General features: G+C 35.2%; 1 protein-coding gene across 2 annotated transcripts in view; it reads right to left on the reverse strand.

Moving 5' to 3' along the window:
- The window catches only part of CEP120 (centrosomal protein 120), a 101,551-nt gene that overhangs the window by 73,052 nt on the left and 1,196 nt on the right, over positions 1–27,303 (reverse strand). For both annotated transcript variants that reach the window (XM_027874828.1, XM_027874827.1), the window contains exons 2-6: positions 23,747–23,903; positions 13,858–13,972; positions 6,389–6,530; positions 5,345–5,493; positions 3,080–3,277 (exon numbers count right to left, since the gene is read on the reverse strand). In XM_027874828.1, the coding sequence (XP_027730629.1) occupies positions 3,080–3,277; positions 5,345–5,493; positions 6,389–6,530; positions 13,858–13,972; positions 23,747–23,903 (761 nt within the window). The remainder of the gene's footprint in view (positions 1–3,079; positions 3,278–5,344; positions 5,494–6,388; positions 6,531–13,857; positions 13,973–23,746; positions 23,904–27,303) is intronic.

The raw sequence follows: 27,303 nt of genomic DNA on the forward strand, positions 1-27,303 counted from the left end.
TAGCTGTATGACTTAGAGAAAGTCACTTTCCGCTTTTGCCTCAGTTTTCTCAACTGTAAAATGGAGACAATGATAAGACCTACCTTCTCCAGAGTTGCTGTGAGGATCAAATGAGGTAACATTTGTAAAGAAGTTAGCATGGTGCCTGGCACCCAGTAGATATTATATAAATGCTAGCTATTGTTCTCATAATTAAATCTCTTAATGGTCTCTGTTGTTATTTTCTTGTTTTTGTATTTGTTTACCATTCTTTTGTTTCTGTGCTCTGAAATATTTCAAAAGCATATAAATTTCTTCAGGTATGGATTTTGTTTTAGGAATATTTAGAATGCCCTTAAAAAATATCCATCCATTTTCATTAAAGATTAGGCTCAGGTTTGCTACATATTTCACCTTCGTTTGCTCCTCTGAAATAAATTATTAAATTCCCTCCTACAGTTTCTGGTAAGTGCAGAATAGTCTTGTTTTATTTGAATCTTCTTTCCTTTATTTTTGAAGGTCTTTTTTCCTAGTTGTTCGCAGAATTTGTCTGTCAATGCAATTATTTAATTTATATGTATGTTGGAGTCTGCAGGGCAGGTCTATCAGTCTTCTTCTTCTAGAGGAAGACTCTTTTGTGGACTCTTTTGACTGCCACTTTGTTTTCCATGTTCAGAAGATGTGAGCAGTCTTCTTGTATTATTTCCTGCATTATGGTGTTATGATTATTTAATTTGCTATGTTCTTCTGAGAGCCCTATAATAAATTGTTTCTACATCACCTTTCTTCAATTGCTTGTATGGAAATCATATTTTCTTTTAAAGTTACTGCTTTTGATGTAAAAGATTGATCACATTGTTTGTGCCTAGTTTCATGCAAATGTAATAAAAAAGAACTCAAGTTTAAAAAAAAAAGTTATTGCTTTTGTTTCTCTTTTTTCCAGATTGTATTTTAGTCATATGTATTTGCATGCTCAATCAGTTATTCTCTTTTGTTTCTTTGGTGAGACTTTCCACCGGGGATTCAAGTTTTTCTATTCTGCAAATTATCTCTGGGCTGTGCCAACCATAAACTCTCTTTTTCAAAATTCTTCTCTTTCAAACCATCCAGGAACAGTATGCTGTGGTTCTATATTCTCTTCTAAATCTACAAGGTCCTCTGCCTCATCAAGTATTGATTTATTTTCCTTTATCTTGCAATTATTCATAGATGCCTGAACACATTTCACTAATCTGAAGATCAAGGAATCTCCAGGATCTGGAGGCCATTTTCCCATCTGTTATTATCTTTTCTGTTGGCTTATCTGCTTAGCTCAAGGTCTCTGGGTTTTCTTCCTCCTTACATCTTTTGTAATTTTAGTATTTTTTCTTCATTTTCCCCTACTGTTCTCTTTTTAACTCCTCCTCCTTTGATGGCAGATTCCCTGGGAGATAGACCTCAAAGACGTCTCAGCCTCCTTCCATGCTGGGCAATTCATATATGGTTCACCAGTTTACATATCTGCCCCAAGTGACTTCTAGTGGAACAGAAATGGCCCCAGCTGGATAGTGAGCTCTTTGTTTAGATTTAATGGACTTTCACATAGCTGCATACGCATGTGTGCTACCCCAGTTCCCTCTATTCCTGTTCTCTGGCAGAGTTCTGTTACAGCACAGCCTGAGCAAATTTCTGTCATTTAGATATAACTGGCACTGGGAACAGATAAGTTTTTTTGGGGGGGGGGAATGTGGGTGTCAGACTGTAGAGCTGAATTCCCTTACAAGCTCATGGTCCGTTGTCATAGCAGTGTGAGAAGGGGGAGAGGTTGCTGAGCGAGTACATTAGGCTAATTAAGGATTAGACTTCTCTGTTGCTAGTTCATCAAGTTTCTACCTTGTTTGGGTTCTTAGAGTCCCGGACCATAGACACAGATGAAATTGCTTAAACTCGGTCATACGACTCCTATTTTGAAGAGGTTTGAGAGATTGTGAGGACTAGAAAAATATTTCTCTGTCTTGTAGGACATATGATCCAGAAGATTTTTCTCATTCACTTATAATCACAATTCATATACTGCATTGTATTCTTTAAACTATTTGATGTACCTGATCTCTTCAACAACACTGTAAGCTGATATCTGTGACTATGTCTCATACTCTTCTGTAATCTACATTGCATGTGCACAGTGCCATGCACAGAATAGGGAAGCAATAAATACTTACTGCAATGAATTAAAATACTGACAATTAAATTAGAATAAATTTACAAGAACATAACCTGTGGGTTCTATTTTTGGTTCCATTACCACTCAGTTTCTTTGTTACAAAAGAATAATAATTTATTTACTACTAAATCAGCAAATGGTCTAAAAAGATGTAATGGGCAAAATAAAATGGCAACAAAAAAAGTAACTACAACTAAATGTTGGGAAAGGAAAACTTCAAAATTTCTAACACAAGCTTGGTTTGTCTTATTTCTTTAAGAAAAAAATCCCTTTAGTCATTTCTAAAACTTAAGTTTCCCCTAGTAACATCTAACAGCTTTAAAAGGACAACAGAGGTGCAGCTAGGGGGTGTAGTGGATAGAGCACCGGCCCTGAAGTCAGGAGGACCTGAATTCAAATCTGGCCTCAGACCAGATACTTGACACTTACTAGCTGTGTGACCCCAGGCAAGTCACTTAACCCCAACTGCCTAAAAAAATAAATAAATAAAAGGACAACAGAAGGAAAATAACAAGAATAGAATAATGCTTACTGAGACAAATCCATCTGCCTTATTTTTGAAGACCATGTCAAAGTGGCAATCTATTCTATATAAAAAAACAAGTATTATGTAGGCTGTAAATGCTACAAAATCCTGACAGCCTTGCCTAGGGTAAAGGTTACTGAAAACAGCCATTGCCCGATGTCAGAAACTACTGGCTACAGGGATACGAGATGTGCTCTCACCCCCTTCTATAGATCATACATAGTTTTATAAAAAGAATGATAAACATTATGGTCCAACAAAAAGTACATGAGGTTCACTGCCATACTGTGGAATTAAAACAATATAAAAATAAAGATTCATGTATCTCTATATGTTAAACATCTTTTATAAGAGGAATGTGAAACGTTTACCTGTAGTTTAGAATGAAGAGACAGATAAATACGAAGTACTTCAATACTGCTACGTATTCGAACAGATGCTCTCTCTGGCTCAAAATCTGGGTTTATCAAGTCATTGAAAGGTTCATTTGTAACATCATTTCCCAGTAGTGAATAGTAAAAGAAAAACTCAGGTTGCCTCTCTGGTATTTTCATTGTGCATGGAATTAACTATAAATTAATTTTTAAAAAAAACAAACAACAAATTAATATCTAAGTAACTCTAATCTTTTTTTGTACTGAAAATTCATATATATTTCCAAAATATAATGTCTAATTACCTTCAAATATCTAATATAAATATCTTTTAAATATTTGTTCTGGAAATCATGCAAGTCTCTCACTAATCTCTATCAAAAGTACAAAAATTTTAAAAGCCTAAGCCTTTTAATTTAGATCCAAATGATTCTTGATTGATGTTATGAACAAAGTTCTTTTAATGCTATTCTTGAAATTAGATTCACAAGTCAAATGTAAAATACTGGTCCAAATCCAGGTTGCTGGAGGAAATAAAACCAATTTTCAAAACCTTGGGGAAGAACATGAAATGCTAACAGTTGCAAATTAAACCTTCCTCTCTCCCCCAAGGTATTTTCTTTATACTATGGATGATAGTTTTCAAGGTATTAACTTATTTCCCACATTATATCCTAAGAATATGATGAGATTCTTGCAGTATAATTTATATCCAAGATCTTTAGAAGATAATATAGATAAGAAGTTGTATGGTTAATGCTGACCTAGTCAGGAGCCTTGAGTTTGAAGCCTAGGGCTAACAATATTGGTGTAAGCATGGGCATATCATTTAACTACTCTCTGTAAAATGGAATGCATATTATTGGTGTGGAAAAAACACTCTACGAATCTTAAAGCAACCTTGGAATATGTGTATAAAATTTGGACAAAATTATCAAAAGACAATAAAATCTAGATTTTGGCAGAAGATAGTTATGTAATGCAATTTTTAAAAAAAAATTTAATGAGCAGTTATAAGACGACTAAGTGAACAGTAACAAGAGGAATGCAATATCATACAAGTACTTTATCAAAGACCTAAAAATAGCACCAGACCAAATAATGACCATGAAATTCAAAGAGAAACAGGCCTTTTTACTCAGTCAAAGATGGGCGCGCGCACACACACACACACACACACACACACACACACACACACACACACTCAACACAATAGGAAAAAGGCCTGGCCAGAAAGGACAAATCAGTTTGCCAACTAGCGTTTACTAAGCATCTACCGTGTGCCAGACACCTAAGTGTTAAAAAAAAAAACAAAGAAAGGCAAAAAATAGTCCCAGCTCTCAAGAAGTACATAGTTGAATGGGGTAGACAACATGCAAACAGCTATGTACAAATACGATATATTCAGGACAAAATATGCCTGAGGCTCTGACACCAGGGGCAGGAAGACTGGAGGGTTTCTGTCCATTTTTTTGGGTGGGAGTGGGCATTACTCTCATTAGTTCCCTTGTTGCTCCCTAATCCTGCCCCCTCATTCAAAATAAAGGCAAATAACCTTTGGACAGTAACACATAAGTATAGTTAAGCAAAAGAAATCCAAGCATTGTCCATGTCTGGAAAGGTACATCTCAATCCACATATTTACTTCCCCACTTCTCTGTCAGGGAATAGGTAGCAAACTGCATCACTGGCCTTCTGGAATCACGGTCAGTCACTGCATTGATTTTTCTTGAATCTTTCAAATTTATTTTTCTTCCCAATGTTGTAGTTATTATCAGTTCTGCCCACAAGTCTTCCCAGATTTCTCTGAATGCATCCCTTTTCTCATTTCTTACAGTACTATATTCCATTACATTCATACACCTTAATTTTTGCAATTCCCTAAACTACAAGTACCCTTTTTGTTGGCTATAACAAAAAGAATTGGGGATTAAAGATATATATCTATATGCAAATAGATACATATTACAGATCTATAGACATATAACAGAATTACATATCTCTAAAATTATATTATTTAATGTTTTATTATATCAATATGATTATACAATATATTAATGCATAGTAATTAACATAACACTGATGTAATATATTGTATTATTGTCTATTTGCATATATTATACACTATTGTCTTTAAAAGAGAGCTTCATGATAGAAAAAACTTTCAAAGCTAATTTTGTATTAGCAAAATAACTATACAAAGTTTGTGCTTTCAAATAACTTATGAATGGTTCCCTAATCCTACATGGCAAAAAGTCTTACCTGCTCCAGCTGGGTGGCAAATGCTATAGTCACTGACATAACAAAGAAGTCTCGGCAATATTCTGCTGGTCCAATCTGATGGTAGCCTTCTTCTTCATTCAAGACAGCTACAATTTTCTTAGGATCAATTCCAGACAACACACCAGGAACTTTACATGGAGAAAATAATTGATTTAATTCTGTTACGGCACTGCTTAAAGATTTAAGCTTTTATTTTTTCAAAATGTTATAGTCTTGTGACCATGTTTTAAGCATTTCTCATCAACTTCCCCTCCTCTAACACTATGTACATTTATTAAACAGTTGAAACTGAGGCTCTGAGTGCTGCACTGATATTCCAAAAGCATATGGCTCAAGAAGCATCAGTGGCTCCCCATTGCTATTAAAATATGTACTCCTCTAAATAGCATTGAAAGTCTGACCTGTGGTAGAGCATTCAGAGCTCGTATTGGTCTGATCAGCCACAGTCCAACACTGTACCTTGACTCTAACATAGTCATGTTATTTTGGTCCTCTTCGAGAATGAAGGACAACAACCAACCAACCACTATGTACCTGCTGATCACTATATATGACATTCTATCCATACATGTGTGCCTTTGCATGTGCTCTTCCCCATGCCTGGTTTTCTCCCTTCTTACTTCTATCTCTTGAAATCCCTACCTTTAAGACTCAGCTCAAGTAGAATCTTCTTTTAGAGGTCTTTCCCAATTCACTAACTGAAAGCGCCCCCCAAGTAAAGTCATTGAATGTTTATTTGTATATATCCTATATGCTGTATCTACCTAGTACATAAGCTTCTTGAAGCAGGGACTATCTCACTTTTTTCATTTGGCACTCATATGTTCCTGGTACATAGTAGGCATTTAATAAATATTCGCTGGCTAAGCAAGAGAGCTGAGAAGTGAGTCGAGGATGTCTGGCTCCAAAGGCAACAGGTGGCATCATAATTACTTCAATATATCACTAAAAAATAGTCTTCTAACCAGTATCAAATCCTAGGTCAATAAATGCAAATTCTCAGAATAATCCATCCGTACCAACCTTTTCCTTCTCTAGGTGGTGCCTCCTTTGCTTTAAAACCATCTACTTGTGCTTTTGTATCTGTTTCCAAAGCAATGCTTATTTGTATCTCAGATTTGAATTTTGTGTATTTATTACTCAGCAATGCATACCACTTTGGTGCCTAGAGAATACCAAATAAACATAATATACTGCAATTAGTAAACAATAGTAACATCAGCATTGTCTGTACCTAAAAATGTTGTAACTTTCATGTATTTTCCTCATGTGGAATTAATAATGCTTAGAGAGTCATCAATTAATTTTCTCACTAATGTAAACATTCCAAAGTCTACTTTGTTTCTTTTCCCATTTTTTAAACTGCTTATCATACCCTTTCTCCCTATTCTCTTCTTAAGCTTGGACTTCTAGAATGGAGTGCAGATAAGTAGAGGACTTCTCCTTTCCCTTTTTATCCTCTCCTCTGCTAGGGACAAAAAATTGCAGGAAAAATACATGGCAAGTGACCTATGGATAAACAAGGGAATGTGAGAGGGAAGTTTTCTGGACTTGCCATTTCTAACTGCCTTCTTCTGGCTGTTTCCTTTTCTGGGTGCAGATCAGAGACAAACAATCCTAAGAATAGCTTTGAGGGTGACCTGAAGGGTAATCTTTGAGTTTGAGGACTCCTGAAATCACATGGGTTCTGAGTTCAAGAGTACAGCAGTGGCGTCCTAGAGAGCAATTTCCATGACAATTTGCAATTTGGAGAATGAAGAGGCCTTTCACCAGAGGATACTACTGTAGCTGAAGAACTAATGCCATACAGTGAAGGGCTATGTGATCTGGACCTTCCCAGCCTGCTAAGAAATTACTATAAGTTGCTCAGATAGTGTAGGTGGAAAGAAAATGAGATTTATTCTGATAAATTGTATTTACCTTCAGAGGGTTAGGGAGTCTAATGAATCTAATGGACTATGAACGTTTAATTTTTCTGTATCTGTTTATGGACTCCTTTGAGTGCTTAGTATCTTATTTTCTGTGGAGTAAAAATGCATGTGTGTGTGTATTTGCATATACACATACACATACATGTGTTTGTGTGTGTGGATGTAGCTTCCATAAAAGTGTTACTGCATGTAGTATAAAGCATGTAATGACATGGAGTCCCTAAAAACAAGGTTCTTAAAAGCTAAGCCAGAGAAATATAAGCTTTGGCAAATTCTACCATGCAGGAAAGGCTCTGAGGCCAAACACATCTGTTTTCCAACAACCACAGCAGCTAATTATAGAAAGCTTATCACCAGTAGGCTGGCCATGAAACAAAGACAAATAAGAAATGCCCACTTATCCTGAGAAACCCTTTTTCACTTCTGCAATGACAGTGGTAAAAAGAATAGAAAAAGGGACAGAAGTTGCCAAGAATCATGCAATTTTTTGACTGTTAACTGTTGATACTCTAAATGTGTGATCCTTATCCTATGACCAACTACAGGAGAAACTGAATAATATCAATCTTGACATTCTCTCCATAAACTAAAATAGAAGAACAAAAAGGGAAATAGGGGCTAAACAGGAAAATGGTTCACAAGTTCTCCTTGCAGGTAGAAATAAAGGAGTTGGTTTTATCAAGGATCCAGAGACAATAAGGCAGGCCTACACAACATATGGCCTACATACCACGTATAGCCCACACGTTGCTTGTAGCCCACTAAAGGATTTCAGATGGTCTCCAAAAAATGGAGAATGTAAAACAGGCCTGCACAATGTACAATCCATGGGCCACTTTGATGGGCTACAAGCAGCCTATATGTTGTGCAGACCTGCAATAAGGAATAATATTTATGGGACATCTGGTCACATCACCTTGCAGTGATCAACAATGAGCATAACTGAAAACATGACCAGGAAGTACAATACCTGATACAGAAGATGAGGAGGTAAAGAAATTACGTTAAAAAAAAAAACTTGGTAACAACTTACGAATTACACACTTACTTTGATACCTAATGCCTTTGACACCATGATGAGCGATTGGGAAGATGACAAAAAGGTGTTGGAAAATATAACTCAGAATAAAAAAACAAAAAGAAGAGAACAAAGGACTGTAGATGACCTAGAAGCCACATGCCTATATACCATGAATACTTTATTAAAGAAGATACCTGGGTGAGATGTATAATGTACTGTAAATTAATCAGAACATGAAACCATGTCTTAAGGGGCAGGAGAGAACTGCTTCCCAACATGGGAGTCAGCTTGAAATACTTTATATTCAGTCAGATTACTGACTTATTAGAATAAGGTTTGAAATCAACACCAACTTATAAAAATAAAAGTAGGAATTATTTTGCCAGCCCAACCTATATCAACAAATTGAAAAAATGAGAAATGGATACAGGATCCGACAGTGACATAGATTATCACTATTAAGTTTAATCAACGTAAAACAATCACCAAAGCAAGGAGCATAAAAGAGCCTAGAAATTCAATTCAATAAGTATTTAGTAAATACCTACTATGTTCAGGCGCTGTTCTAGGTGGGCAATGAGAATACAAAGACAAAATCAAAAACAGCCCCTAACCTCCAGGAGCTCCTACTCTACTGGATACTGCCTCAGACAGCAAACACTTTACTTCTTTGTCAAGTGGAGAGATTATGGAAACCAAAGACAATAGTAATTTACAGTATAAACATATTTGCAAAATCTTAAGGAGGATGATGAAGATCATAAACAATGTTGCCTTATAAAATAGTAAAAAGTAGCATTCAAAAAACACGAAGAATAAAAGAGGTACCCGCTGGAAACAATGCAATTTTTACGACACCAAGGGTTTAAAGCACAAACTCTCTTAAAGAGAGAACAATACCTAACAACTGGAAAAAAATAAACAAGTTACTACCAAAGGGGGGGGGGAGAATATGAGCATAACAATAACAACTTTCTGATCTCTAAAAAAATTGCTTAAAATAATTTACACATGTATCAAAGACATCTTTGAAAATTTTTTTAGAGGTATACAGGAAGGCTTTTGCAAATGATATTCTACAGTAGATTATATCTTTACAGCCTCAAAACTGTGTGCCACACCAGACCCCAAAGGGCTTATTAACTGCCAATTATAAAAAAAAAAAGAACTCAGAAGAGCCAGAAAGCTGTCTTCCAATAGCATTTCATTTAGGAGCAGCAAAGTAGTGCAGGGGATAGAAGAGTACCAAGTCCTGAGTCAGGAAGACCTGAGTTCAAATCCAGCTCCAGATACTTACTAGTTGTGCGACTCTGAGTAAGTCACTTAACCTCTATACCTCAGTAAGGATTAAATGGGATAAAAATTGTAAAGCAACTAGCATAGAACCTAGCACATAGTAAGTGCAACATAAATGGTAGCTATTATTAGCTATTATTTCTCCTACTCATATCATACAATATTCCTTGATACAAAAACAAAAATAACTGTCAGACAATCCAGATTACCGGCATCAAGTAAGACACATAATGGAGACATATGCTCTCCAAAGATGTATGCCATTGTCAGAGGAAGAGGGATTCTCAATAGAGAGCGCAGTCCTCCAGACAACTCAATTTGCAGATGATTCAGTAATCATTCTCAAGAATTCAGTCACTACTTACACAGTTCAACTCTTCATCCACAAAAACCAAATCAATGAAGACTGCTGGTTATCCAGACTAAAATGTAGGGAGATGGACAGCTCATAGACCTGGCCGACCAGTAACAATATCTAGGTCAGCAATAGTAGATGAATAATAAGCTGGGTCCAGAAATGATTAAAAGGAAAACAGTGAGCTACACTGCATTGGAAATTGAAACAGCACTTTCAATTACCCCTCTGTAAGTTTCTCCATGAAACAAAATTCCACCTTTTTAAAGGATATTCTGGTTTTGCTGTTATATAGCTGTGAATCATGGAATACTACATTCTTCACAGAAATCTAACAGGAGTATCACCTAAAGAATACTGGAGAGGTATATGGTGGGCCCTGAGCACACAACATGGTATAAAATCTATCACCCAAGAGAAGTATGACTACAAAAGAAGACAGGCTAGTCACAGAGATAAAAGACAACCTACATGCTGAACCATGTACATCAAGCTAGAGGAAAGCTGCTATCCTACTGGAAGGACTTCCTAGTAAAGGAGATACGGACAAGAGTTATATAGGATGGAAAAACTTTGGGTGGGCTAGTACATGGAAAGTACTGAATAAATGTTTTCTGATTGATATTATAGATCCACTGAAGTAGTAAAGTGTCAACACACAATACTATGCTTCAGCAAATTGCAAATCCCTTCCAGGTGGACAATAATTCTGTTGAATTTTCCTACTTTTTAAATAAATAATAAGATAAATAATGATACTTTTTTTAAATAAAAGTAACCAAAATCTGAATATCCCATAAATAACTTCTTATGGGTTTAACTTTGCTACTGTAATTTTGTATCCATCGTTGCCCTCAATATATGACAAAACTTAAATTGTTGCAAAAGGCTCTCAAATGTTTATTACATGAAAGGCACTGTGCTAGGCACAGAGGATACAAGGACAAACATGAAACAGTCCCAGTCCTCAAGTTTATTTTCTAATGAGGGGGAGACAACATGCACACAGAGAAGTCAAAATAATATAATCTAAAGATCCTAGGATCAGATCTAGAGGCAGAGGGATCATAAAGGTCACCTAGCCCAATCCATTCATTTTGTAGACAAGAAAAAAAGAATAACAAGTGGGATAGTTAAGAAAGAATTTGAGTAAGAGTCAAGCTAAGCCTTGAAAAAAGCTAAAGATTCTAAGATGCAAAAGTGAAAAGGGAATGAAACCCAAGTCTGCAGAACAGTTTATCTAAAGGCACAGAAATGAGACATAAAATGAGTAGATTAAAAAATAGTTGAGGGGCTAGCTAGTAGCTCAATTTGACTGAAATGGAGAGTGAAGAAAGAGGAATAATATGAAATAGTCCAGGAATATACATTTAAGCTAGATTGTAAAGGGCTTTAAATGTTAAGGCTAAAGAGTCTATATTTTATCTTAAAGGTAGCAGGGAACTACCAAAGTATTTGGACAGTAAAGTTATATGATGAAGACCTCTGCTTTACAAGATTATTTTAGCATATATGCAAAAGAGGGATTAGAATGAGGATGGACTAGAAGGAAAGAGACGAATTAAAAGATTAACATTATAGTCCAGGTGAGAGATGATAAGGGCCTGAACTAGGGTAGTGGGTATGTAAATGAAAAGAAAGGAATGAAATCAAGAAATATTATTGTGGGGGGGGGGAGGTGCCAGGGGAGTAAAGAACACATTTAGCAACTAACTGAACAGATGGAGCAAAAGAAATGGAAGAATCAAGGTTGAATCCAACACTAAGATGTGGGTTACTGGTAGGATCATGGTTCCCAGAACAGAAACAGAAAAAAAAATTGGAGGGATGGATCTAGAAGAAACGGTTAAGTTCTATATTAAGCATGTTGAGTTCAGGGTGCCAACTGGACATTTTTCTTCCCAGAATTATAGTGAAAGAAGCAATCTAAAGAAAACTAAAATTAATTCTTTTCAATTCTTTTATAGAGGCTGGAGTAAAAGAGGGGAAACAGGAAATATATAGCAGCTTTCCATTTTTAGAAAAGGGTACAACAAGAATGTTAAGAAAAAACTAAACGATAAGAAGGCAACATGGTACAACATAAAGAGTGCTAGACTTGGGGTAAGAAAGTCTTCAATTAAAATCCTACCTGTGATGTTTCCTTGCTGTGTGACATTATCAAGTCACTTCACCTCTCTGAGTCTCAGTTTCCTCATTTGTAAAACTGGGATAACAATAATAATACTATAAGCCTCTCAGAGTTATTGTGGGGAAAAAACACTTTCTTAAAGTTCTCTATAAAGGGAGTATTTTTAAAATACCTTACTAGCACATGATGCACCATAAAGAATCTTTGAGCTTTAGGACACCTGAGTTTGTGTCACAGCTCTGCCACTAAATAGCTATGTGACTTTCAAAAGGCTGTGACTTCACCTCAACTCATTTGTAAAGTCAAGAATGTTCAATTAGAGACGTCATAGGGCCCTCCTAGGTCTAAAAGACTAAGGGTCTAAGTCTAGAAAGAAGATATACCAAGGATGAAAAATCTCAGAAAAATAAATTCTCTGGCAGATTCCTCCACAAGAGGAAAAAAAGCTTCAGAGAAGGAAAGAGGCATTTTACTATAAATACTGAGAGCATGACAGGTCTTTATGGATAGAAAGGGAATAAGAGAGTCAGAAATCCCACTGGGTCACATACTCTAAGGAAGTTAGGAACAAATCAGTCAAAATTAAACAGCACTTTATGTGGCAGAAAGACTGGAAACAATGTAAATACTCACGGATTGGTGAATGACTAAACAAGTCATAGAATATTATTAGGCTATAAGAAGCAACAAATATGAAGAATTCAAAGAAGCACAGAAAGACAAATGGGAACTAATCGAAGACAATACTCACACCACTGATACACAGTGACCACCAGGGTATAAATGACACAGAATGATGACAAAGATGTATATGAAAAGAGAAAGACTAAGAAACTCAATACGGAATAATTACCATGACCAAATCTGGTCCCAGAGAAGAGCTGAGAACATGTACATCCAACTCCTTCTTACAGTGTGAAACAGTGTCCAATATGATTAATGTGCTGACTGGTTTTGCTAGACTGCTTTTTCTTCTCTCTTTAAATACTTGATTGAAAGGATGGATCACTGAGTAGGATGGAGGAATGTATTCAGAAATGAAGGTCATGTAAAAGCAAAAGCTCAATAAAAATAATATTTTTTAAGGAAATAACTGGCAAACTGAATGAATGATTTACATTTGACTTTGGGAAAACTCTACTCCCAAATCATTTGCTCAGACAGCCAGGCCTAAATTGGTGTAGATCATTCTATATATATTTGTTTATCAGAATGCAGGTTATATTCCTCAGATAAAAAAATATGTCCTTAAGGACAGGGATTGTTTAATTTTGTCTTTGTATTCTTGGCACATAGCAGAGTACCTTGCATGTCACAGGTTTTTAATTGGAAAACAACAACAAAAAAGACTTGGACAATTTAAGAAAGAAAGAGCAATATGCAGATGAATTCAAGACATGGCATCTGTCTTGGTTAAGATCCATTAGCTAACTTATTTTTACATTTATTCCCATTTAAAAAGTGACAATGACATTTCCTATAGTTAAAGCAATTGTTGTTAATTACTTCATTAAAGAGTAATACCTGACAGAAGAAAATTCAGAAGTAGACAGACAAGCAGGGAAATATTGATACTCTCATGTTATATTTTACATATACTTTTTTAAGCATTTTTTTTACATTATATTATTTTAAAATACAATCCTCTGTTTTCAGTCATATATATATGTATATACATATATATATATATACATGAAATGCTCATGTTTCTTGATGTTTAAGTTTAGTTTTTAAAAAATTTTTTTAAAAGAGCAATACCTGCTTTGTTTCTTGGGCAGTTCTTAAGTCTAGAACAATGTACCCAATGGATTCTTTAGCTGTAGATAAAGAATCCACAGCAAAACACTGGAGCTTGATAGGTGTGCGCTGCAACCTAAAACACATAACAGATTTGTATAAAAAATTAAACAAAGTTACAAATTGCTGGTTAACATTCATTATGCTTCCACAACATAAAAGGCTATAAAACATCCACTTGTCTACTCCCCAAATAAATTACCATTTCTTATTAGCTATATCAAATAAATAAAATCCTCATTACTGTCTATATACTTTTTGGGGATAAGGATGACAAATTCTGTTTCAATACATCATTTGAAACTCACAATGTACTTGTGAATACTCACAATGAAACTTCAAAATGTACAATCTAAGCAAAAAGTCTTCACTTGCAGAGCTGTACTAATTTTTCTATTATTCTTTTGGTTTGTTTTTATCACTTTCTACAGGTCTTTGCATAGTTCTTTGAATTTTTCCTGTTTGTTATTTCCATTAGAACAATAATTATCTGTAACAATCACATACCACAATTCATTCAATCATTCCTCAATTGTTAGTCAGTTTATTTCTAAATTTTTGCTATTACAAATAGTGGTTCTATGAATATTTTCATACAAATAAGGTATTTTTCTTTTTTTCCACCCTTAACAAGAATTTGGGTGTTAATAAACTCAACAGTGGGATCTCTGAGTCAAGAGGTATACAGAATTTTATAATTTTTCTTACATAAATTCAAAATGCATTCCCAAGATGGTTGACAAGTTCACAGATCCAGAAAACATTGTTTGAACCCAGCCAACAAGAACTATATGCAATAACTGTTTGGTTAGGTAGTGATCACTGCCTAAATGTGAACTTTCTTATAACACTGAAAGTGATAACTAACTTGCTAGCCAGCATACCTAAGGTGGATTAAATAAAAGCCCTAGTTGGCTTGCTGAAGTCTATATTCAGATCGAAGCATCGATGCTACATGTTTCCAGTAAAGGCAGTCCCATCTCAGGGAGCTGTCTAAGGCTTCCCCTGGCAACTAGGGCAATAAGCTTCCCCATTTAACCTTTAACACTTTTGATAGCTATTTTTGCTATGAATTTGTGGATCTCATGTACTGATGCTCTTCAATTAAAACTCAAGCTCTTCATGAATAACTACCTCTTTTTCATTGAGTGGATATGTCTTCCCTATTCAGTATTTCCTTAAGTGATATTTTCTATCTGTGCTGGTCAGTATTTTTCCACTGAGGTAAGAGTTGTCTATCCATTCTCCACACATGTCCAGTTGCGCAAAGTTGCAATGAACATCATTACAATGCTTAGAGATTAGCTATGCTCTAAAATCAGACTGTTGGTAATCCTATTTTGCCATTTTATGTTAGTTATAGTTGCTAGATGGTTATCTTCACAGAATTTCTGTGTAGGAAAGGACCTCAGTGGCCAATTAATACTCTTAGTCCTGTCCTCTGGGGCCAGAAAAAGCGCAATTCCTCATCCATACACAGTCTTTCAAATACTTTAATTTAATCATCACTGAGGCTCTTCTCCAGGTTAAACATACCATATTCCTTCAAATGACCCTCATATGGCATAAACTCAAGGTCCTTCACTACTATGATTGCCCTCATCTGGATGCTTTTTCTTTCCCAAAATGTGCCCAGAACTGAACATAACACTCCAGAAGTGAAGAAGGGCAGAATATAAAAGGACTATCACCTCTTTGTTCTTAAAACCATACAAATTGTTGGATATGACAACTAAAGCAATGTGTTTTTTTCTAGTTGCAAAGAACATCAGGGGAAGAAAAACTATATATCAATCAACCAAAATGAACTGATTAAGCACTACATGCTAAGTAAATACAAATTAAAAGCTAAAATAGCTTTTGTCCTGAAGGAGCTCACAGGTGAGTCAATACGTACATAAATAGGTATATACAAGAGTGGATAGAAAATAGCCTTGGTAGGGAAGGCACAAGAAGCTGGGGAGACTAAGAACAGCCTCCTGCACAAGGTGGCATTTGAGTTGAGTCCTGAAACAATTCAGGGTTTCTAAGAGGTGAAGGTGAAGAAGGGCATTCTAGCACAAAAAGTTGGGAGATGGAGCATTGTTTGTGGGAGAAACATCAAATTGATTGGACTACGGATAATGTTTTTAAAAGACTATAAAAATAGAAAAGGATCAGGTTGCAAAGTAAACAGAGGAGTTTATTTTTGATCTTAGAAGTAATAGGGAACCAATGGAGTTGACTGATCAGGAAAGAAGGGGTAGGAGGTGATGACATGGGCAGACATGCTTTAAGAAAATACTTTTGTAGCTGTTTGGAGAGAAATGAGGCAGGGAAACTAATTAGGGGGCTACTGTAACAGTCCAGGAAAGATACAGTGAAAGCATGAATTAGGTCAAGGGTTGTGTGAGTGGAGAGAATGGGATAATCTAAGAGATTTTGTGGAAAAACAAAAGACTTGGCAACTGCTTGGACATCTGTATATTTCACTAGGTTATTAATTTAGAATTTATTGTGGGATAGGGTATAAGGTAATAATCAAAACCTATTTCCCAACAGCCTACTTTCCAAAGGACTCTCTCTTACCTATATTTCATAAACTGTTTTCAAAGACAGAAAGAAAATATTCTGTGCTTTACTGCTGCTAAACTAATGAAGGATAAAGCAGAAAAGGTATTGGGTTCTGCCTGCTTATGTGACTTTGGGTAGGTCCTTTAACCACCCTAGAAATCAGTCTCTTTATCTGTAAAAATGAGGGGTTGCCCAGATGGCCTCTAAGGCTTTTTCTGAGTTTAAATCTATAATCCCAAGATGCTTTGAAATATAAACCAACATTACTGATGCATGCCAATAAAAAAAATTAACTACAACACTAACACAGACTAACGTAACACATCCAAAAAATTATTCATTACTGACCAAGCTGAATTTTAATATAATGAATGCAAAGATGATTCAACAATAAAATTCTTGGTGTAGTCATGTTAGTAACAAAAACAATTAAAAACATATGATTATATAAATGGATATAAAAAAGTCTTTTCTAAGATAATTTTGTTAAAAGTTCTAAAAAGCACAGGAATAAAAAGACTTTTCCTTAATTTAAATGATGAACTTCTGTTGCCATGAGCAAAGCATTAGTTAGAATGGAAAATCACTAGTTTAGTTTTTCCAGTGATAACAAGAGTGAAACAAGAGTAAGCAGTATAACCATTATCAGCTGACATGGCACTGGAAATACTAGTCATAACAATAAGTCAAGGAAAAAAAATTAGGAAATAAGCATTAGAAAAAAGAGGCACAATTATCTTGAGTTTGCAGGCAATATAATAGCTTGCTTAAATAAACTTAGAGAATCAACAATAAAAATCGCAAGACAATTGCTGCAACAAGGAAGCAAGGTGTAAAATAAATTCACAGAAATCACCGGTATTTCCATATATTATTAACAAAACCCAAGAAGAGAAAGAGCAATTCCATTTAAAATACCAACAAAATGAACTGAATACCTGGGAGTTCAACTATCCAAGACACACAAATGCATTTAAAACATTTGTTTAAATACAATTACCTGCAAAGAAATCAAAGCAGGTAAAAGTTGAAAAATATTCTTGTTCATGGCAATACAATAAAAATGATACCCAAATTAATCTAGAGAGCTAATATTATGTCAAATTAGAAAGGAGAATGCTTTACAGAATTAGACAGATAATAATATAGAACAAATGATTAAGAATATGTAGGGAAATAATTTTAAAAGAAGAAAGGTGATTTGGCATTACTAGATCTCAAGGTACATTAAAAACCATTAATTATAAAAATTATCCAAACTGAATACAAAATAGAAAAGTGCAGTGGAATAATCAAAAGAAAATGTACACAGCAGTATAGTCTTTGAGAATCCGAGGACACAAAGTAATGTGGAAAGAAAGTTTTATTTAGTTAAAAATATTTTAACTGCTTGTGCTAATAAACGAAGATGACAGACAGAGTATATAGTATGGAAAACAGCTACTAATCAAGTTTGGCTCAAGATAGAGTTTGTGAAGGGAAAAGGTATGAAATATGGCTAGAGAGTAGGTGGCAGCCATAATGTACAGGTCTTTAAATACCAGGCTAATAAGTTTGTATTTTATCCTATATGCAGTGAAGAGCTACAGACAGGGGTATGCAGGTAAATCTTTAACAACAAGCTATCCCAAGGGGGAAAAAATGTGTATGTCATACTTTTAAATTTAATCTGCATTATTAACATTTTCTCCACCACCTTCTTAAATCTAGAGCAGACAATTAACAATAAATCAAGCCCTGTTTTCTGAGGTGAAAACGCTGAGACTGAACATTTAAGTCAGCTTTGTAAAGATTAGTTAACTCCTGCACACCAAGGGCTCCGTATGGACAGTTTTTGAATACTCGAATGAGTTGGTCAGACCCATCAGGTCATCTTGGCAGATGTGGCACAGTTGATCAACTGGAGAAGGCAGAGACTGGAAGCAATCATCTGGCTCAATAATTATGACTATTTTACCTTTCTTTGTAATAATTGGACCTAAGATTTTTTTCTAATCCTCTGATATCCTTCCCTCTTTGAGAGTTATCTTAAGACTCAGTCCCTCAGCATACACAAAATTCTATTACTGTCAATGTCCATACTTGGTTTTATTTAGCTATGCTTCCTGTATTTGTTATCCTTAGTGTAATTTCTGTTTCTTCATGCAGCATATCAGGTGCTACGATATCAGAATCCAAATATATTGTCAATAAAGTGAAAAAAGAATAAATTAGAAACTTTTATAAATATATTGATTCCATTTTATTTGCTCCTTGTTCTTCTAGTTTCACTCTTCTATGTGTCTTTGGGATGATTTGGTTAATTTAGGTCTCTTGCTAAACTTTTTGTAAATGTGTTTTTCCTCTACTGCTTCTTGATTTTTTTATGAGTACATACTTTCACCAATCCTCTTCTATAAGATTTATAAATGAATTTACATTCTAAACCCATCCTACCCTTCACAGCCACATCTCTCTACTTCCCAAGAACATCAGGTTTGCTAGTGAGTTCTAGGTTCCACTGGGACTTCTGTGCTTCAGTGACTGATTTACATTGGTTAAACTTCCTTTTTAAAGTGTTTTGTCTGTTTTTTACTCATTCTCCTTTCTCCACTTTTTTCCTTCCTTTTGTTTAAGAGTTTAAGTTGGATTTGTCTCAAATGGGTGCCCATATAGTCTCATTTAGAAAGTTCTATTTTTCAGGCTGGCATGATGCTGATTGGTATCACTAGGCATACAGACAGCTGATTTGGAAATTCCCCACATTAATAATCAGTTATTTTCCTATCTGTTAAATTATAACAAATTTGATGATTTATAATGTTGTTTGATACTTGCCATGCCCAGTGTCTTACGATTAACAGGTATATCTTCTTTGTAGGCTGCAAGTCTTTGCTCTCTCATTTCTTGCACCTAGAATATTTTTCCAATTTGTTTTTCTTGGCCATCCTCCCCTCTTCTCACTTCTGCACTTAAGTCACCTACTTTCAAAGTATATGATGCTACAATTTGGGAATTCTTATCAATTTTTCATAGGATTACTCTACTTTGCATTCTTTGCAAGACATGTCAGTACATCAGATGCAATTATGTTCATTATGGCCATAGGTGAAGAGGAATCAAAATAAATTTCATGTGAAGATGATGTACTAATTTACTTAGAAATTCTAGTAAAAATTTTTTAGCCAATAGCTTCATTAAGGATTAGGATATAAAAAAAATCCACAAATATAATAAGTGTTATGTAATACTAACAAAACCCAGTGAGAGGGAAAGCAGAAAGCATTCCATTTAATATAACAACAAAATGCATTAAATATGTGGAGTAACATACATTGAAATGGAACTATGGGAGGCAGGTAGGTGGTACAGTGGATAGAGCACTAGCCCTGGAGTCAGGAGGACTTGAGTTAAAAATCCAGCCTCAGACACATAACACTTACTAACTGTGTGACCTGGGCAAGTCACTTAACCCCTACTGCCTTGCAAAAAAAAATAAAAATAGAACTATGAAAATATTTTCAGAGAAATGCCTAAATAAGTAGATAAGATACTCAGTATTCGTGGCTACATGGTACAGTAGCATCTTAACAATGATGTGGCAACTAAAATACACTGATTAATAGCTTTACCAGTCAAATTACCAAGAAAATACTTTATAAAATAAACCAAAATAAGAATCACATTCATATGGTAGAACAAGAATATCTAGACAAGTGATTTTTTTTGAAAAGCAGCAATAAGACATCTTTGAGGTATTGCATTAAAAATTGTATTACAAAATAGATCAGTGGAATAGATCAGATAAATAAGAACTAGAAAGAAACTCATGTAATAGCATATATGTTAAATAAGCTCAGGCACATAAGCTACCAGGGAAGAGACTCTTTCTCTGTGAGGAGCTCCTGGAAAACAATTTGATAGACTTAACATAACACCTTATATCCATACCAGTCAGTTCAAAATGAGAGAAAAAGAGAAGGTTATAACTTACACAACTGTGAATTTGGTAATAATTTATAATTGATCATCATCTACAAAACTTAAAGTGTGTCATGCTCATTGTTTTGCCTAGAGAGCTGGTTGTGAGAGATTTACCCACATACCCATCTGTAGCTCTTCACTGCTTACAGGATAATATATAAACTCATTAGCCACACTGCAATCAACCTCCTACTTTTCAGTCATATTTCATACCATTTCCCTTCACAAACTTTCTCTTCTAGCCAAACTGGACTACTAGCTGCTTTCCAAATTATATACTGTCTCTCATTTGCATGCATTAGCAGAAGTAGTTCCTAAAGCCTAGAATGTATTCCCTCCTCCTCCTCCTCTGCCTGTCAGAATCCCTGTCTTCTTTCAAAGCTTAACTCAAGTGTTATATCCTCAGTGAAGTGTTCTCTGATATTCCCCTCAATATTAAGTATCTCTCTTTTCTCAATTTTCCTCTCTTCAATTTATTTTTGCATATATATAGTGTTCCCTCCTCCTCCTCCCAAGAGAATGCCAGTCCAGCAGGTGCCTTGTACACAGTAAGTGGTCAATTGCTTGATGAAATGAATTTTTGATGAATTTAACAGTGCACTGTTAAGAGTCACTTAGAATATTAACAAGGGTTATTTTCTTTTTCATTTCAGCACATTTTTCCTTGAAAAACATGGTAATTGGGCCATTCAATGCACACACATTTAATAATGAAAGTGTTTCAGTATCTATGTTGCCTTTAATTATAATTTCCCTGCTTTACTTTCTCAATCATATCTTTTTATCTGAAATCAAAATGTAAACTCCTGCTTTTTTCAACTTTCTTTTCATTAGCACAAACAAGGTATCAAAGTTGTTTTTGTTTTTAACAGTCCAAACTTATAGTCTGTTCTCATACATAGAATGCTGCCCCCACCCCCACTAGACAGAAAGTTTGTTTGTTACAATTCCACTCTACTCTCCCATCCATAGCAAGACAAATCGCAGGATTCTATTTTTACTGACTTTTTTTTTTAACCTTTCCCCACTTGGCTCTGAAACAACTGTGGTTGAAGAATAACCCCAATCTTATTCATTACCTTCTTTGATTAACTTCACTCTGGGTACCAATTTTCAAGAAACATTTCATTTTCTTTTCAATATAACATATTAAAACAGATATTTACATAGTTGCCATAAGCTTTACAAAGCACTTTAAATACAATTATCTAATTTGAAACTCATAGCCAACCCATGAGGGAGATAATATAGATATTACCACCATTTTACAAATGAAGAAACAGAAAAGTTAAGTGACTTATCTTCATCAAAACCAGAACTCCATGACAGTTCAAATCCTGCCTCACACTCAATAGCTTGGTCTCGGTTCCTTATCTGTAAAAGGAGGGAGTTGGATACACGGCCTCTCAGGTTCCCTTCTAGTTCTAAATCCCAGATTACTTTCTAGTTCTAAATCTATAAACTTACGATCTTCCTAACTCTACCTACTAAACCACAACTCTTTTTTTCATTTCTTATCAGATTAGTACTATGCAATTAGAATTGGTGCCTTCTGATACCTTCCCTCTGGCTGACTGAAATTCTCTGACATTAAAGTTCTATAATTTGGTGACTAATTTTCTGGATGAGTTAAGTTTGAAGCTCTCTCTGATGGCATTCTCTAGATTCTATCATATTAGAATTAGCCCCTTTACTCCCAATACTTCCAGGTAATTTTCCTAGGCAAATTCCTAAAATACAGAATTCAGACTCTTGGTATTTTTCTAGGAGATCAATAATTTTTAGTTCTTCTCACCTAGTTCTGTTGCTTTGATTTGTTGAAAACTAAAGTCTTTCATTTTGCTATTTGTAAAATTTTATTCTGATCTTCAATTTCAGCATTTTTCTCCATTCTACTTAATTCTGCTCCTTAGAAAGTTAAATGTTGCACTGAGGTTTTTCCACTGTCTTTTCTACACTATCAATTCTTATGTTCTTCTTCTTGAATTTTCTCTTCAGCAAGCTCATTTCCAATCTTATAGATGCCAGATCTTCTGTTATATCTCTTAATGCAATTCTATACCACTCTGGAGGTTGTTGTGCTAAGTCCTTTCTCTTTTCCAGAGGTACAATGCAGTTTTTTTCCCCTTCTGGAGATTTTTCCTCAGGTTTTTATATATCCTAGTACTTATCCATCATACCAGTTTATTCATTTTTTTTTTACATTCTGTGAGTTCTCCTGTGAGGATTTCTTTCCATTATCCCTTTTTTCAGCTGTTCTTTTACTTTATATGGCACTTTCGTCACAGCTTTGAAGCCGTAAAGGGAGGTTGGCTTAGTCATGACCACTTTATTCACTCATCTTTCCAGAAATATCCTATATACCTCTTTGGAAGGAAAAGGTAGCTTATAAAAAATATTCATGCCTATTTAACATTCTGCTCCCTTATTAATATATCCAGACTGAGATGGATATATTACATATAATCTGACAAAGTAATTTCCCTACTTAAATTAATTCCAATTAATCCCTACTGGCTCTAGTATAAAATGTAAACGCCTGTAATTAGATTTAAAGCTCTCCATAACCAGGCCTAAACCCAACCTCACAGAATATGATTCCACCTTTTTACACTCTGTCATTCAGAAAAACTGGCTTTGTCTTTGTTTTTTACACATGAGGTTTCATCTCCTGTCTCTGTGCCTTCACACTGGCCTTACCCATGCTAGAAGGATTCCCCTCATTACCTCCTCCTCATAGAGCCCCTCTCTTCAAGATAGAGCTCGAGCACCACTCTCTTGATCACTACTCCCCCTCCTCCAACAAATGCTAGTATCCTCCCTCCTAAATTACCCTGTACTATATAGTTATATATACACTTGCCATCTCCTCAGTTGGAATGTAAACTCCTCTAAGTAGAGATTGTTTTAACTTAGCACAGTGTTTAGTACAGAGTAAACATTTAAAGGCTTGCTGATGGATAGAAAGTAAATTAAAGGTAATCAGATAGTAACAGAGAGATAGAAGATCTGGGTATCTTTGATTCAACTACTATTTGAGTAACGTTAAACAAGTCACAACTTTCCTCAACTTCACTTTCTTGTAAGAAAAAAAAAAGAGCTTGGATTAGAATATCACTAATTTCTCTTCTAGCTCTAAAATTTTATGATTCTATGATCTAATTTTACCTAAGGCAAATCTTCATAACAATAAAAATGTCTGTTATCTTACATCTTATAGTTAATTACAAATATGATTAAGGAAGTTTAAATATTTTGCTTCTGCAGGCCTGAAGAGGAACATAAGATGAAAATGTTGAAGCAATTTTAGTTGGCTCTGAGCAATACTAGTCACCTGTGCTGATGAAGTGCTTTTCTATCTATTTCCCAAGCTAATTCAGTGGCGAATTCTGGTTGGTCAGTGTGGTCCACAGGGTCAGTAGCCAACTGTTCTCCATCAAACTTTGCTTCTACCACAAGCATATGTTTGGCACGCTTAGGAAAATGACGCCCTGCAAAAATATAGGCCTACGTATTAATTATACATGTAAAAAAAATCACATGCTAGCCAATGTTATATTTGAAGATTTAATTCAGAAAAGTAAAGATACATGAAAAAATGATGACAGTATTGAATTTTCACAAAGATGAACTTTACACTTAAAACAATTCTTTCTTCAAATAAAAGGATTAATAGATTTATTAATATGGTATAAACTGGAAGCATACATTTAAATTTGCAACAATTCTGAAAACCTTTTCAAATTAAAATTTAAGGTTCAAATTCCTTAAAAGTCTGGCTTCTATTGGTGATACAAATTAAAATTTAAAATATGAGCAGCACAATTTTACATGAAAATTAGATTAACTCTTTTCTAACAGTACCTAATACTGCAAAAAGCTAGAATAACTGGCAGAAGAATTACTTTTACCTCAATTTTCCTTCATAATTCAGGTAAAGTCGTTTTCTCCCCTAAATTTGATAAGAAATGGCAACAATATATAATCTTTTATTCTATATGAGGGACAAATGCAGACCATTACACAAAAAATATCAAAAACCAGTTAAAGAAATACTATCAATTCCTTCCTCAAATCATTTCTTTTTCTATTCTCATTGTCAGCACTCAAATTCTAAGTTTTTATTACCTCACTATTTACTATATTACTGCACCAGCCTTCTAGCTGTAGCCTGGCTAATTTTCCTAAAACATCACTTTCATCATGGCATTCCCTTGCTCAAGAACTTAGAAAAGCCTATTTTCCCACTGCAACAAATTTAATTTTTCCAGTTTTCAGAGCCCTACATAATCTGGTTCTATGCTATCAATTCAAACACTTCCATTACTCCAAAATGTTCACCCTCTGCTCTAATGAAGGCAGACCCCTTACTGTCCCAGGAGGATACCACGGTCACTGCAACTTTTGATAATGTAGCCTTGCTGCCCTGTCCTCCTCTCACCTGTCTACTTAGCCATACACTACCTTATTTACTGTCTAACTCAAATCCAACTTTGTACATTAATCATTTCCTGACTGATGCAGACATCACATCTCAAACATCTCAGACATCTCATCTAAATACTACTACCTACTTAGTCACTTCAGACACTTTGAAATCAAACTCATAGAAAAAACTGCCTCCATTTCCTCATGTTCCTTTCAAAAAGGCATTTTCAATCAGTCAGTCAATATTTATTAAGCACCTATTAGGTGACAGGTACTATGCCAAGCACTAGAGATACAAAACAAGGCAAAAGCTATTCCCTGTCCTCAAAGAGCTTACAATCTAATGGGGAAAACAACATGTAAACAAATAGATACAAAGCAAGCTATATGCAAGATAAATAGGAAATAATTAGGGGGAGAAGACATTAGAATTAAAAGGGGTTGGGGATGGCTTCCGAGAGAAAGTGGGATTTTAACTGGGACTTAAAGGAAGCCAGGGAAAAGTCAGTAGTAGAAGGGAAGGAGGGAGCCCAGGAATGGGGGAAAATCAGAGAAAATGCCAGAAGCCTAGTGTCTTATTTTTGGAACAGTCAGGAAGCCAGTGTCACTATACTGGGTTAAAGAGTATGGATCAAGGAATAAGGTGTAAGAAGACTAGAAAGAAAAGAGGAACTAGGTTATGAAGGGCTTGGAATGCAAACAGAGCATTTTTTACGTGTGTGTGTGTGTGTGTGTGTGTGTGTGTGTGTGTGTGTGTGTGACATGATCCAGAAAATATCTTTAATGGTTGAAAGGAAGATGGATTGGAATGGGGAAGAGACTTGAGGCAAGCCAATTCACAAGCTAATTATTGCATAATCCCAGCACAAGGTGATGGGCCTACCCCAGAGTGGTGGCAGTGTCACAAATGAGAAGGTTCCAGTGAGGTTGCACAGGTGAGGAGTTGAGGATAACTCCTACTTTGCAAGCCTGAATGATGACCTGTGTTTTGCCTCTTCATCTGACTACCAGCTGAAACCTTTCCTATGTATTGTCTCCCCATTAGAATGTGAAATCCTTGAGATCAGGAACTGTCTTACTTTTCTATTTGTATTTCTAATGCTTAGCATAGAGCTTTAAATATGGTTGAGTTTTCAATAAATGCTGTTCTCATTCATTCATTCATTCATTCATTCAATCAAGTTTCCTGACTTGCCTGAAACTCTTCTCTACAAGGCAACACACCAGCTTTAAACTGCTAAATATCTAATGCCCTTTTCTCAGCTCTCATATCTTTAATGAGCTCTCTGCAGCTTTCAACACTATCCAAAAATACTTTCCAATGGGCATTCTTTCCTGGACTGAGTTCTGTTAAATTGCTCTTCATTCTCCTCCTGACTACTCCTTTGTTGAAACATTCTCCTGGTTCCATCCACTAAATATTATGTCTTTTAAGACTCTGTCTTGGGTCCATCTCTCTTTGATTTCTATACTCTTACTTGATCTCATGTATCATCTCTCTACAGATAAAAATACAGATACCCAGCTATTTTTCTCTTAAACTCCAATAACATATTACTCATACCAGATGTCTGCTCGATATCTATATCTACATTTTAATCATCATCTCCAACTCAAAAAAGCCAGAATAAAAATTATTCCCCAAACAACCCCATCGACCAAACTTCTCCATTTCTGTTGACAGCACCACAACATTTCTAGTCAACCTTGTTGGTTTCCATATCTGGGTCAACCTTGATTCTTACTTCTTCCACCCCCTTATCCAATCACTGTTGATTTCATTTGTACAGCCTCTACTGTAGGTCAGACTTTCATCACAATTTAGGCTCTCATCATCTCTCACGTACATGACGGTAATAGTATAACTAGTATCCTTGCCTAGGGTTTCTTCCTTCACTAAACCATCTTCCATAGTTACCAAACTGATATTCCTAAAGCAGTTTGCACCACATCACACACCCCAACACATTCAAAATTCTTCAAAAGATCCCTATTATCTCTACTGTAAAATAAAAGATCTTCAAACAGGTATTTGAAGTCCTTCACAATGTACCTACCTTTCCAGTTTTATTTCACATAACTCTCTATTATGTACTCTATTACAAACTAGTATGCTAGCCATTTCCTGTACATGACATTCTATCTCTGTCAACTGGTACCCTAAGGTTAGAAGTCCATATCTACAGCTCTCTATCTCCTACAGTTTGGCAAAGCAATGAGCAATGAAAATATTTACTGGCTGGTTGGTTCAAGTGATGAAAATAATTTGCAAAAGGTATATCTTATAACTTTATATAATTAATTCCCTCTTTTTTATATGGTTAAGATTATCCATGATCTAATTCTCTGTAATTGGATATTGGTCTTTTCCTTCAAATTTTCCTTGACTTGAAATGCTTGTTTCCGTTTTCTTCTCCAGAAACATGGGTTTCAGTACCTTCACTCATTTTTAAAATTTCTACA

The sequence above is a fragment of the Vombatus ursinus genome, unplaced genomic scaffold (assembly GCF_900497805.2).
Source record: "Vombatus ursinus unplaced genomic scaffold, bare-nosed wombat genome assembly UNPS02014807.1, whole genome shotgun sequence".
NCBI lineage: Eukaryota > Metazoa > Chordata > Mammalia > Diprotodontia > Vombatidae > Vombatus > Vombatus ursinus.